This window comes from Chiloscyllium plagiosum, chromosome 17, assembly GCF_004010195.1.
Source record: "Chiloscyllium plagiosum isolate BGI_BamShark_2017 chromosome 17, ASM401019v2, whole genome shotgun sequence".
Lineage (NCBI taxonomy): Eukaryota > Metazoa > Chordata > Chondrichthyes > Orectolobiformes > Hemiscylliidae > Chiloscyllium > Chiloscyllium plagiosum.
The window spans coordinates 34,292,233-34,306,141 of NC_057726.1; the positions used below are offsets into that span (position 1 = coordinate 34,292,233).

At 39.3% G+C, this 13,909-nt stretch overlaps 1 protein-coding gene across 1 annotated transcript in view; it reads right to left on the reverse strand.

Annotated features, from left to right (window-relative positions):
• dpy19l3 (dpy-19 like C-mannosyltransferase 3) overlaps positions 1-13,909 on the reverse strand; it is a 64,051-nt gene that overhangs the window by 14,909 nt on the left and 35,233 nt on the right. The window contains exons 8-12 of the mRNA XM_043707527.1: positions 11,272-11,406; positions 9,565-9,696; positions 6,040-6,141; positions 4,533-4,606; positions 1,259-1,417 (exon numbers count right to left, since the gene is read on the reverse strand). Coding sequence (XP_043563462.1) covers positions 1,259-1,417; positions 4,533-4,606; positions 6,040-6,141; positions 9,565-9,696; positions 11,272-11,406 — 602 coding nt within the window. The remainder of the gene's footprint in view (positions 1-1,258; positions 1,418-4,532; positions 4,607-6,039; positions 6,142-9,564; positions 9,697-11,271; positions 11,407-13,909) is intronic.

Below are 13,909 nucleotides of genomic sequence, written 5' to 3' on the forward strand. Positions count from 1 at the left end.
GTAATCTAATCTAATCTAATCTAACACTACCATTATAGGGCAAGCGAAACAGAGAACAGCCAGGGAATTCCTAGAAGCATGGCACTCATCCACAAACTCCATCAACAAACACATCGACCTGGACCCAATATACCGGCCACTACAGCGGACAGCTGAAACTGACAACCGGAAGCGGCAGGGACAGGCCACTATAAATGCCGGAGGAAACACCACAGAAGCGCTTCACAGGAGGCTCCCAAGCACTGAGGATGTCACCTAGACAGGGGACGAAACGTTTGCAACAAACATTTCCAGCTCGGCAAACAGAACCACAACAACGAGCACCCGAGCTACAAATCTTCACCCAAACTTTGAATTTACAAGGATGTTGCCAGGGTTGGAAGATCTATAGGGAGAGGTTGAAAAGTCTGGGGCTGTTTTCCCTAGAACGTCAGAGGCTGTGGGGTGACCTTATTGAGGTTTATAAAATCATGAGGGGCATGGATAGGATAAATAGACAAAGTCTCTTCCCTGGGTTTGGGGAGTCCAGAACTAGAGGGCATAGGTTTAGGGTGAGAGGGGAAAGATATAAAAGAGAGCTAAGGGGCAACCTTTTCACACACAGGGTGGTGCGTGTATGGAATGGGCTGCCATAGGAAGTGGTGGAGGCTGGTACAATTGCAACATTTAAAAGGCATTTGGATGGATATATGAATAGGAAGGGTTTGGAGGGGTATAGGCCAGGTGCTGGCAGGTGAAGTTGGACTGAAGGGTCTTTTTCAATGCTGTACATCTCTATGACTCTAGTAACAGAAACAGAATTAAAAAGTTAAATATTACTTCATAGAATAAGTATAAATTTTAAAAAATTAAGGTAATGGTACCAGATCCACAGCAATGTTGGAATGGAAATGGAAATTTGTGATGGGCAATAAATGCGGCCTTGGCTAACGACCCACATCCCATGAAAAAATGTACAAAAAGTGGCCAAGTAAAGATGACAAATGGGCCTTCATTCACAACGCTAGCAGCAGCAGAGAATTCAAGAGCATCTCCATTGTGTGATGTCATCAGAAGGGTGAATTCGAATACATTTTTTTGCATGTCGAGCATAAGGGGCTCAACAATGGAAGAAAATCCTTCAGCGCAGCACTTGTGAATCATTTACTGTCAGTGGTTGCAGTCCACCTCCATGCACAAATAAGTAATAATTCTTTTTGATTTCATGATAAAGAGTAATGCTGTCAAAATATTTAACACATGAAATAACTATACTTACCTGAGATTCCGAACGGCAACAATTATAGCAATGACCACTGTGATAACCAGAATTAAAATATATGAAGGCAAAATCAGTGTGTTCAAAAGTCTTTGGAAAGTATCAGAAGGCAGAAGGCCAAAAGCATCTTCACACAGGTATAACTTAGCATCAAAATCCCTAAACATGAAGAGAAAAAACATTTCAAGTCAATATATTTGCATACAAGGGGTGTCGATGATCTCAATCTGGTACTAGTTTACCTTATTAAATTCTTTGAGGTAAACATTTTTCAATATATATTATGGTGTTCACGTATCCTGGTGGCTAGTTTCCTGCCCGTTTGTCAGATGTAATGTTTGTTAGTCCTTGCATGGTATTTGTATATGACGTTGGTTTTACTGATCATTGGTACAAGGTCCTTTAGATTCATCAGGAGCTGTTTCAATGTATTTGAAGGTTTGTGGGCTACCATGATGCCTAGGGGTTAGAGTAGATTAGATTCCCTACAGTGTGGAAACAGGCCCTTCGGGCCACACCAACAAGTCCACACCAACCCTTATGAAGAGTAACCCACCCCGACCCCTTTCCCTCTGACTAATGCACCTAACACTGTAGGGCAATTTGGCATGGCCAATTCACCTGACCTGCACATCTTTGGACTGTGGGAGGAAACAGGAGCACCTGGAGGAAACCCACGCAGACACTGGGAGAATGTGCAAACTTCACACAGAGTCACCCAAGGTGGGAATCGAACTTGGGTCCCTGGTGCTATGAGGCAGCAGTGCTAACCACTGAGCCACCGCGCCGCCAGTAGTCTGGTTATCATCTCCAAAATGTCTTTGATGTATGGTAGTGTAGCTAGAGTATCTGGACGTGTTGTGTCTTTCTAATTAGATTTGTTGTCGAAGAATCAATGGACAAGCCACCAGGATACACGAACACCAACTAGCCACTAAAAGACATGACCAACTATCACTAGTATCCTTACACACAGACAAAGAGGGATACCAGTTCAATGGGCACAATACATCCATTCTGGGACAGGCTAAACAAAGGCACACACGGGGATTCCTAGAAGCCTGGCATTCAAACTGCAACTCCATCAAACACATCGATCTGGACCCCATTTACCAACCTCTCAGAAAAAGAACCGGAAGCGGTACTACCCATCACAACAGACCAAGACACATTAATAGAAAGCAGGACAGGACACCAGCACTTCAACGGAGGCTCACTGATGATTTTACCTAGCATGGTGATGAAACGTCTGAGAACAATCTACCAGCTCAGCAAGCAAACTTAGAATCATGTCAGGTTTCTAACAAAATGGCATATTTTGGAGATTTAGCTTCTCCCATTTCCATCTGTGGTTGAACCTACCTCACGCTGTAGCAAGCAGCTATTGAGGCAAACATTTTACCACTTAAAAAGGAATTTTTCCATTTTAAAAATATAAGTCAAGGAAAAAGCAGCAAAACGGAATTAGACAACTGCAGTACAGATGCAACAGACTGAATGTCTCTCCTCTCCTCCCAATCCCTAACGGTGTAAATGGTATGATTTTATGAAAGGAATTAACACAGCTATTAAGCTAACAGTTATTTTCTTAATTAAATTCAACTCTCCTTTTTTCTCAATACATAGAAAATAGAAGACAGCTTGACAAAGCAGCTAAAGAGAGGCATAGAGTCAAAGCACGGAAATAGACTCCTTGGCCCAACACATTCTTGCTGACTAGGTTTCCTAAACTGAACTAGACCCATGTAATAAAATGGATTGATACTTACATTTGGCTCCTCTAACCTTTCCTATCCACGTACTAGTCCAAATGTCTTTTAAATATTGTAATTATACCTGCCTCTACCACTTTCTTTCTATTTACACACTACCATGAGAGAAAACATTGCCCCTCATGTTTCTGTTAAAACCTTTCTCCTCCACCTTAAACCTATGCCCTCTAGTTTTGGACTCCCTTACCAGACCTTGGCAATTCACCTTAGCCATGATTTAATAGATCTGTATATAGGTCACCCTCAGCCTCCTATGCTCCAGAAAAAAATGTTCTAGCCTATCCAGCCTCTCCTGAGAACTCAAACCTTCCAGTCTCCGTAACATGCATGCAAATATTTTTTGCACATTTTCCAGTTTAATAATATCTTTCCATAGAAGGGTGACCAGAATTATATGCAGTATTTAGTGGCTTCACCAATGTCTTGTACAGCTGCAATATGACACCCCAACTCCTACACTCAATATTCTGACGAATGAAGGGAAGCTTGCCAAGCGCCTATCTACTACCACTTCCAAGGAACTAGGTACCTGAACCCCTCAGTTTGACAACACTCCCCAGAGCCCTATCATTAACCGTATTACTCCCGCTTTGTCTTATCAAAATGCAACAGCTCACATTTACCTAAATTAAACTCCATCTGCTATTCCTCAGGCCACTGGTCCAGTTGATCTTTTAGATATCAACTATCCACTATAGCGCCAATTTTGCTGTCATCTGCAAACTTACTAACCATGCCTTTCATATTCTCATCCAAATTGTTTATATAAAATGACAATCAACAGTAGACCCAGCATCAATCCTTGCAGCACACAGCTAGTCACAGGCCTCCAGTCTGAAGAACAACCTGCTACTACCACCCTCTGACTCCTACTGCCAAGCCAATGTTGTATCCAATTGGTCTAGCTCTCCCTGAATTCCATGTGATCTAACCTTACTAACCAGTCTTCCATGTGGAACCTTGTTGAAGATCTTGCTGAAGCATGAGATACCTTGGCCTTGGAAATAGAAAATAACGTATGACTAGCACTTATGTTGTGCCTTTTTAAAGCTACTAAATGTCCCTACAGCCAATGAAGTACTCAGATGATTATTATGACCATGATTATTATCACTTTGAAAATCAGTGGTGGAATCAGATTCCAAAGAAAGTTTTAAAAAGGTAGTTGGACATGAACCTAAAGAGGACTATTGTTCAGGATTATGGGGCTAAAGCTGGGAAGTGGAACTGAATTGTGTGGTTCTTTCAAAAAGCTAGCACAAATGTAATGGGTAGGGTAGCCTCCTTCTGTACTGTTAAGAATTGATCACTTTATCTTGTTACAACAACTTGATGTATCATGGTTTGCATGAACTTTATAAGCACATTTTTACCTCAGGTTTGAAGTCTGGGGGGAGAGGACAGATTACAACTGTAGTCATGCAGCTAGTCTTCTGTACAGGTTGTGAATTGCAATAAGTTGGATTTACATTTGTGTACTATAATAAAAATTGAACTTGTACCTTGTTGCCCCAAATCCAAACTTTGCTTTAAGGAATTTAAAAATATGTTCATCAGATTCAAGCCCTAGAATTTTCTACAATAAAAAGGAAAACACTGATGAGTTCATATTAGCAATACCATTAAATTGTTTCCATTCAACACTATTTATCATGGGTTATTCTATCACAAGTTTCAATCCAAGATATTAGAATGTAAATAGTTAACAAATGAGAGAAGCCCTGAAGAATTGAAAAGGAATAGAATAATACAAATAATTCAACAAGCATTTCTGTTGCTACACTTAAATTAGATTTTGAATTTGTGGATACATAGAATAAATTACTGATTTATGCATAATGAATTCTGAACAAAGTAGCTGTATGAAGCTTCTGACCAAGATTTGTTGGTCACAGTAAATTTACTCCAACAAGCAGTTTTGATGTTTGGAATGTGCTATCTATCTAGTATTTCTTCTGTAAACCTGTATAATAAATAAGAGGTTTGAATAGAACATAAATATCCTCACAAATGGACGGTTGGGTCAAATGGACTGTTTATTTTGATTAATAAAAGGATCATAAATGGGAAGATACATGTTATTTCACATTGGCAAAAACAACACAAAATGTTGGAAAAGCTCAGCATCTCTCGAGTGAGAAACAGAGTTAATGTTTCAAATCTAGTATGACTTGTCTACAGAATTGAATTTTAATGTATACTTGTTAACTGAGGTGGAGTAGCAGCAAAGGGTGGGTGGTGTAAAGACCTACTGCAAAAGATAAAAGATTGTTAATGGTGGTGAAAAAGGAACAGAAATGTAAAAAGAATGTTAAGCAGCTGTGGAAGAGAGAGAATTGATCCTCTCCATTAAGAATCAAAAAGTGTGGTGCTTGATAAAGCACAGCAGGTCAGACAGCATCTGAGGAGCAGGAGAGTCGACGTTTCAGGCATAAGCCCTTCATCAGGAATGTGTAAGTGGAAGGGAGCTGAGAGATAAATAGGGGGTGGGTAGGCCTGCCCGACCTGCTGTGCTTTTTCCAGTGCCACACTTTTATACTCTGACTCTCCGGCATCAGCAGTCCTCATCATCTCCTCTCCATTAAATGCAAAGTAAAACGTGTCTGTGAGTGTGCCTGTGTGTGTTATTCTGGAGGGGAAGGAGAAAGGAAGAAGGAAGAGAGAATGTAAGAAAAATGGAGAAATAATGTGGTCAGTTTCTCAAATTTTGGAATTCAGTATTGAGTCTTGACGTTGTCATATGGAAAATAAGGTATTGCTCCTCAAACTTGCATTGTGACTTGTTGAAGCATTGTTCTGAAGAGTCAAACTGAACTTGAAATGTTAACTCTTGTTTCTATCTCCAAAGATGCAGCCAGACTTGCTGAGTTTGTCCATCATTCTATGGTTGCTTCAGATTTCCAGCACACATAGTATTTTGCCTTTACCAAAATAAAATCTGGAAGCAACTTGTTTTGGAGTTTCCTCAAAGTTTCACAAAACAGACTTCGATTAATTTTACTTACATACCTTAGTTGCATTATTTGTTAGGATTGCTAAGCTGAATACTACAATTAAATGTAGCAATAGTTTCAAAATTCTTGCAAAAAAACTGCCAGACTTTAAATTCCTCTAAAAGAAAAGGAAAGATAGCAACATTAGATTTCTCATTCCCATAAAAAATATGACAGCAAATGTAACAGAGAGAGAGAGAGGTTCAAACTCAAAATACTTTGATTTGATAATTCCAAACGTTTAAGTTATTCTAATTTGCTTCAATATTGTACTACACTGACATTGTCTTGGTGCAAATCAATATTATTTCCTTGAAGGTGCAATGTCTCTTAAAAAGAAGAACATTGCTTCTACTTTTCTCACCTCATGACAGCCCTGAGTTCTTGCGCTCTCACTCACTTTAGTTGAGTAAAGAATGGAACACATTAATGAAATAGCATCCTCTTGTGGCCATTTGTGTTATGTTTCATTGATTCCGAAATAAAGTAGTTGGGTGTTTGAGTTCATGTTCTCCAAAAATAACACAAATGGCAAGAAGATGGGATTGTGAATGTCCCTGACTGAACAAATTTGAGTTGGAGAGACCTTTGGCAAATCAGTAGTAGAACTGACAGCCCTTCTGCTTGCTGAGAAATAATTTTAAAAATCTGGACTTGGTGAAAATATGAGAATGGGTTTTGACAAGGACTGTGTCAACAGGTATTAATGGGAGACTGGCAGTGCACAGTCACAACCAAAGTCTGTCAGTGCTTAAATGTGGAGCAACTTACGATGTTTTTCACTTCTAATAATGTCCTGATATTCCTGCTAATGTGGCTGTTAATAGGGCTGTGGGGAATATTTCTGAGTGAAGCAGGCCCAGAGGTGTATGAAACAATCAAAGCTTAGCTCCTGCTAAACCAAAAATCTTGCTGTCAGACATTTTTCTTCATTATTCTTTCCTGGAATGTGGGTGGCAGTAGCAAGGCCAGCACTGTTTCCTACTCCATATTGCCCTTAGAATAAGTCATTTGCTAGGCCTTTCCAGGGAGTAGTTAAGAACCAATTACATTGCTTTTGATTTGGACCATGGAGACCAGAAGAGCAAAGAATCACAGATTTTGTTCTCTAAAGGACATTAGTGAACCAGATGACATAATTCATATATAAATAAACTAAAATCCCTCATATTTCTCAAATGTTAATTTTCCATATCTCTTCGTGCTTTGTGGGAACTCCCAATGATTGCAGCATTTGGTGGTGAGAGGCTGCCGATCTCCAATTCGGGAGACTGCAGATGGTGTTGGTAGATGATCTCAAGAAGTTCCAAACTTCAGGATGCAGTATCTTAATCACAGTAAGAAAATCCTTAATCCTACAACAAGGGCTCTGGTGAAATGTGAGGGATCAGAGAAAGAATGTCATCAATCCTGAGACAGGATTGTTGGCTAATGCTGTCTGGATAGCTGCCACTCTTTTGGAAGACACCTTAGCAATAAAAAAAACAAACACATGAATTAGAAGCAGGAGTAGGCAAAGCAGTCCCTCGAGCCTGTTCTGCCATTCTAGATGATAGTTGTTTTCGCTGTAACCTTAAATCTGCTTCTTATGTATCCTTGATAACTTTTCACCCTTTTGCTTAACAAGAATCTGATTATCTATGTCTTAAAAATATTCAAGGACTCTGCTTCCATCACTTTTTAGGAAGAGAGTTCTGCAGACTCATGACTTGCAGAGAAAAGCCTTGCAAACAGATTGATAAATACTGCTGTGATGTCTTGGATACTGCTTTGAACAGTGATATTCGGAGTCATGGCGACAGTAATCTGAGCTTCCACCATGGCACTCAGAAGCTGTTTGGACTGCAATGAAAGCAGTGACATCAGTGAATAGATGCTGTGTCACAATGAGCTCCACAGATGCTGATGGAAGTGGCCACACATTCTATGTTAGAAAGGATGAACTCCAATTTCTATGACAAGATGGTGCTTGACTTCTTCATGTTCTTGATCATTGGGTGCAGGCTTTCCAGTGCTGCAAGTATTTAATTACGTGCATCTATCTGCTTTCTTCTGTATCCGAGCTCTCAGTAAAGTCCTCATTTGATTTGTCTGCAGTAAAACCTGTATGCAACATTGCTCTTCAGCTAATTAGCATCTGAGCTATCCTCGCCTGACATTCTTCACTTTTGTGTACCTCCCACTGGAGTTTTGTTTGATGTGGGGAGAAAATAGGTGTGGAAGGGAGAATCAGACCAGATATGAGCCAATTCAATTACAAAGCAGGCTCAAGGGACCGAATAATGTTATCCTGTGCCTAATTCTTGTTTTCTTGTGTTGGTATCTCCCCACTATCCTTGCCTCTATCTCAGAAATAGCTGTCAGTCTCTGAGCTGGTGGCTGTGACCTTAAGATCAAGTGATATTGCCATTTCATCTTCACTGTCCTCTTACTTTCTGCACTGACTGACAAGATTTCAGTTCCTGAATTTCTAAAATGTAAAAGGGCAAATTGAGTTGTGTTGAAGGGAGAGGAGAAAGTGCATGCTTACACTACCTGCAGCTCCTATGTTGGGAGTGATAACTAGGTTAAGAGGGAAAAAAAGTATTCAACCTAACAGGAATGAAGGGCTTTTGCCCGAAATGTCGATTTTCCTGCTCCTCGGATGCAACCTGACCTGCTGTGCTTTATCAGCACCACTCTAATCTAGACTCTGATTTCCAGCATCTACAGTCCTCACTTTTACCTACATGTACCTAATGTGTGTATCATAGTTGAATGGCTGCTGGTACGTGCAAACCCCGATTTGTGGATATGTGATTTAACAGTACTAAGGGTAACGGTGAAGCAAAGCACAGTAATTAGAGAGTTGAATACTGGTGGATAGAAAATTGGTAGTATATGGCGATAGAGAGAATGGATCAGTGGATTAGGCTATGGTGCAGTCACAATATACCATAAAAATATTAATTCACTGACCACTATACTCAAGTCAGGTCATTAAATTTATTCCTGCATACGTTCCATTTTGTGGAGAATGTGTCATGGCATTGAACTCCACCAGTACCTGTTTCTAAGCCTCTTGAGCACATGTTTACAAATCCTCTTGCCTCTTCTTTCCACCTCACCCAATAACATTTTCAGTTCATTTCACTCTCTTAGATTGGACCATCGTTCAAATCACCACATAGTCACTTGAAAATACAGTCACCACTTCTTGGCAGCCCATAATGCTTCTCCCTTTTAAGTGATACCTTGAGAGTGATTAGCCACTCATGATATCAGGCATCCTGCTAATTTGTGCAGCCAATGATCAATGTAAATTATGCTTGCTGCAACCAGCTATCATTCAAAAGACCAGGAAATGGCAATATAAAGATGTAGCTTCCATCACAAGGGACTGGCACAGGTTAAAATGCAAGCACATTCCAACAACATTTTCAGCAGTTTATGAATTACTCCCTGTATATTCTTTTTAACTTAGGATATTTCCTACCTGTATTTCAAAATGAATATAATAACTATATGAAATGAAGTTTGCATTCAATAATGTTATTACTACCTGCAGATGCCGCACTACTAAAGCAGCCAGAATGAAACTTAGAACCAATGACCCCAGGAGCATGGAGTTGTTAAACTGCAGGATCCAGACAAGAAGCAAAGAAGCTATATGCACAAGGTATAGTGATGTAACCTGCAATAGAAGCAATATGATTTCAACGAATTGTTTTGGAAACAGAAACATGCAAAAATATGAAGCATGCAATTAGAATTTCTCACACAAAATAAATTTTGAAATCCAAAAATACAGAAAACTGTGAACCACATTTGTGCATTGTATTAAGATTTTAAAAGAAAATAATGCTTTAAATTTCTCACATTCACTAAAAGCAGACAGCTAAATTTGGCTTTTTCTAACAAAACTTTAGAATCTGCAGTGATCATAGCAGTTATCTATTTTACAATGATATTTAGCCTTCTCTTTATTTATTCTGTTTTAAGAAGTGTCTGGCCAGCAATTTTAAAATTGCTTTAACTTCTAGGTAATCACCATTTCAAACACTAAATTAAACTGACTTTTTAATTGAAAGCTCACTGAAGGTCTAGTTTTAAAATAGATTTGGTATACTTTTTAACTGTACTTTGAAAGCATTACATTAAAATAACTATATGTGATGGCTTCAAGTAGGAGCATGTGGATGTGGGAAAAAATACAGATAAATAATCTCACTTGTTTTAAGCAAGCGCTTACAATACAATACACCACAGAACAGGCCCCTCCGCACCCCCCCCCCATTCACGTATCTGTTGCTAACATGCCTGCTTCCATCAGCTTCGAAGCACCCACCATCCTGTGTGAAAAAGTTTCCTCACATTTCTCCCCTAAACATTCCCTCTGTGACCTTGAATTTGTGCCTTCTTGTAGTTGACCTTTCTACCTGGGAACAAGTCTCTGACTATCTATGCCTTATAATTTTGTAGACATCTAACAGGTCGCCCCTCAGCCACCTTCTTTTCAGTTTTAGATAGAGGATTGTGCAGGAATTCTGTGCTCAGTTCCTCTCTTCTCCAGTTATTTAGTCTCCCACATCCACATGTAATTTGTGAATTCAGCAAAGGCATCAGTATAAAAACTGAAAGAACTGTGGACACTGTAAATTGCTGGAAAAGCTCAACAAGTCTGGAAGAGACAGAAACTGAGAGAGAAATCAAAGTTAACGTTTCCGGTCGAAAGACGCTTCCTCAGGACTCAAGTTCCGAGAAAGGGTCACTCAACCGAAAGCGTTAACTCTGATTTCCCTCCACAGATACAATCAGACCTACTGAACTTTTCCAGCAACTTCAGTTTTTGTTTCAAAGGCACTTTTGCCTGACAGTTCACTGAGAATGCTTAAATGAAAATGGTAATTTTATTGAACAGTTTATTCTTTCTTTCTATAAAATTGAACAAACCAATCTTCTAATAGACACTACAGTGAAATTCAAATTTCACACCATCACTGCAAAATTAATAACCTTTGCAAAGCCTGTAAGCATTCCCTTTGAAATGGTTTCCAAAACCCAGAAGCTTATACACGAACTGACTAAGTTCCTTCCTCCATTCACAGGGCTTCTTCATACACATGTTGTATATTAATCTCCACCTATGCAATCCAACACTGAAATCAGCTTGTTGAATTAATCTGGATTCTTCTCTCCCAGGCTACATTTCTTATGTTATCTTATACATGCACACACAAGATTTATTGCAGTGTTAACCACATATTACCTTTGATGCAGGCACCATATCTAAACAGTCCATGGAAAAGAGAGCCAGGGCTTGTATTAGCAAAATAAATTGGTTAAACTGCCAGGTAATGCAGAAAAGGAATGTTGATATTATAATCAATGTGAATGACCACCACTGAAAATACAGGAAGAGAATAAATTAAATCATAAACAAGGAATGATATTCATTTTGAGCATTTATGCATTCTAATTGCAATGTATTTTTAGTGGTTCAACTCTTCATTTGTCAAATTGTCAGAATAAGTAAAATCTGAGAACCTGAATACATTAGGTGTGAATTCTAAACAAAGTGGAAAATTTAATCTCAACTTCCAAGAACAATATAGTGTTATGTATGTACAGATGGATAATATTAAAGTTTAATTCAGTAAATCATTTCCTTTTTGTTTGGTGATTTTGTTAGAGTGCATTGTAAGACTAGGCTTTTGGCTGTGCCATTGCTGAAAATGTACCAGGAAACCTCTGTCACTTGTGGCATGAGGAGCACAATGACAAAGCTGATGCTATTAGAAAGCAAGATTTTTTTAATAATGATTGTAATAAAGTGGAAATTTTTGAAGTGAAATGGGGAACTGACAATTTTTGATGCTGTTAGGAATTTTTTTGCCATATTATTTGGATAGTGTACTGAAGATTAATTTTCCTAATGTTTGCAGAAATTAATAACTCCAAAATTTAACTGAGAAGTAACAGTATTTACAGAGGTTCTGCAGTGAGTTACATAGCTAATGTATATGTTCAACAAGGAGAAAGGAAAGCGCTGAACAGAAACTAAATTAGATGGCATGAAGAACCAACCAGTGCTGCTGCCCACCACCCTGACTGAATCAATTCCCAGACCTAGAGGGAGTGTAACAGGAAGTTGCCAAGACAGCATGGCTGATCGGTCATCACTTGTAAAAACTAATTAACATGAAATAAGTGCAGTCTGCTCATATGCTGGCATCACGGTGCACCGAACATGATGATGTGCACAAGTGCTGTTGATGTCAGTCATGGCATTAGGATGTCAGTAACATATGTGCAAATGCATTCTAAACCTTGACAGGCCAGTTGACATCACTGGCCCTACCTGTGCACATGCAGGGGTCAATGGTCATTTTATTGGACATTCTGAGTAGCACATTAAAATGCTGGAGTTATAAGATCATAAGACAGAGGAGCAGGAGTAGGCCATTTGGTCTTTCAAACTTGATCTGCCATTCAAGAATATCGTGGCTGATCTAATTGTGACCTTAATTCCACCTCCTGCCTGTGCCCCCCCACAACTCTTTACTCCCTTGTGCGTCAAAAATCTATTTAATTCTGCACTGAACATATTCAATGAGCCAGCCTCAAATGTTTTCTGAGGAGGAAAATCTTTAAAGACTAATAACACTTAGAGAATAAATTTCTCCTCATTTTAGTCTTAAATGGGAGATCCCTTGAACATAAACCCTAGTTGTAGACTCACCACCAAATGGAAACAAACATTCTCTCATAATCAACCTTGCCAAGCCTCCTCAGAACATTGGATGTTTCAATAAGATCATTCTTGATTCTTCAAAACTCCAATAAGTACAGGGCCAACTTGCTCTATCTTTCCTTTTGAGACAATCCCTTCATCCTAGGAATTAACCTAGGTGAACCTTATTTGAAATACTTTCATATAAGTATATTCTTCCTTAAATATGGAGACAAAACATGTACACATTACTTGGCCTGACTAATGCCTGTACAGCTTCAGCAAAACTTCACTACTTTTGTATCCCTTTAATGAATGTCAACATTCCATTTGTCTTTCTAACTACTTGCTGTACCTACCTTGTGACCCATGTGTAAGGACACCCAGATTTTTCTGTACCCAATATCCTGCAGTCTCCTTTCATTTAAATAATATTCTGCTTTACTGCTGTTACTCTCGAAGTGGACATGTTTCCACATTATACCTCATCTACCAACTTTTTCTTCCCCCCAGTCCAGTGACAATCTACCTATGGCCCTTTGCTGACTTTTTGTTTCCTCCTCACAATTTAGGTACCAAACTATTTTTGTATCTACCAGAAAATCTGGCTACAATACACAATCTACCGTTTCATCCAAATCACTCATAGAGATCTAAAATAATTGAGATGCTAGCACTGATTCCTGTGGCACCCTACTAACAATCCCATAACCAAACTAATAGACCACTTCCAACACTGTGAGGTCCCACCTTGTGTGGTACCTGTTGTGACACTTTATTGATTGTTTTTTTGGATATCTGAATATACCGTGCAGACAAAGGGGGACCAGGCAACAAAGATATACATCGTTATCCTCAAAGAACTTTACAGAAATGTCAACATGATTTCCCTTTCACAAAAGCATGCTGACTCTGCTTGAATAGAATACAGAACAGTACAGCACAGGAACAGGCCCTCAATCCATTATGGTGGTAAAAACAATGACTGCAGATGCTGGAAACCAGATTCTGGATTAGTGGTGCTGGAAGAGCACAGCAGTTCAGGCAGCATCCAAGGAGCTTCGAAATCGACGTTTCGGGCAAAAGCCCTTCATCAGGAATAAAGGCAGTGAGCCTGAAGCCTGGAGAGATAAGCTAGAGGAGAGTGGGGGTGGGGAGAAAGTAGCATAGAGTA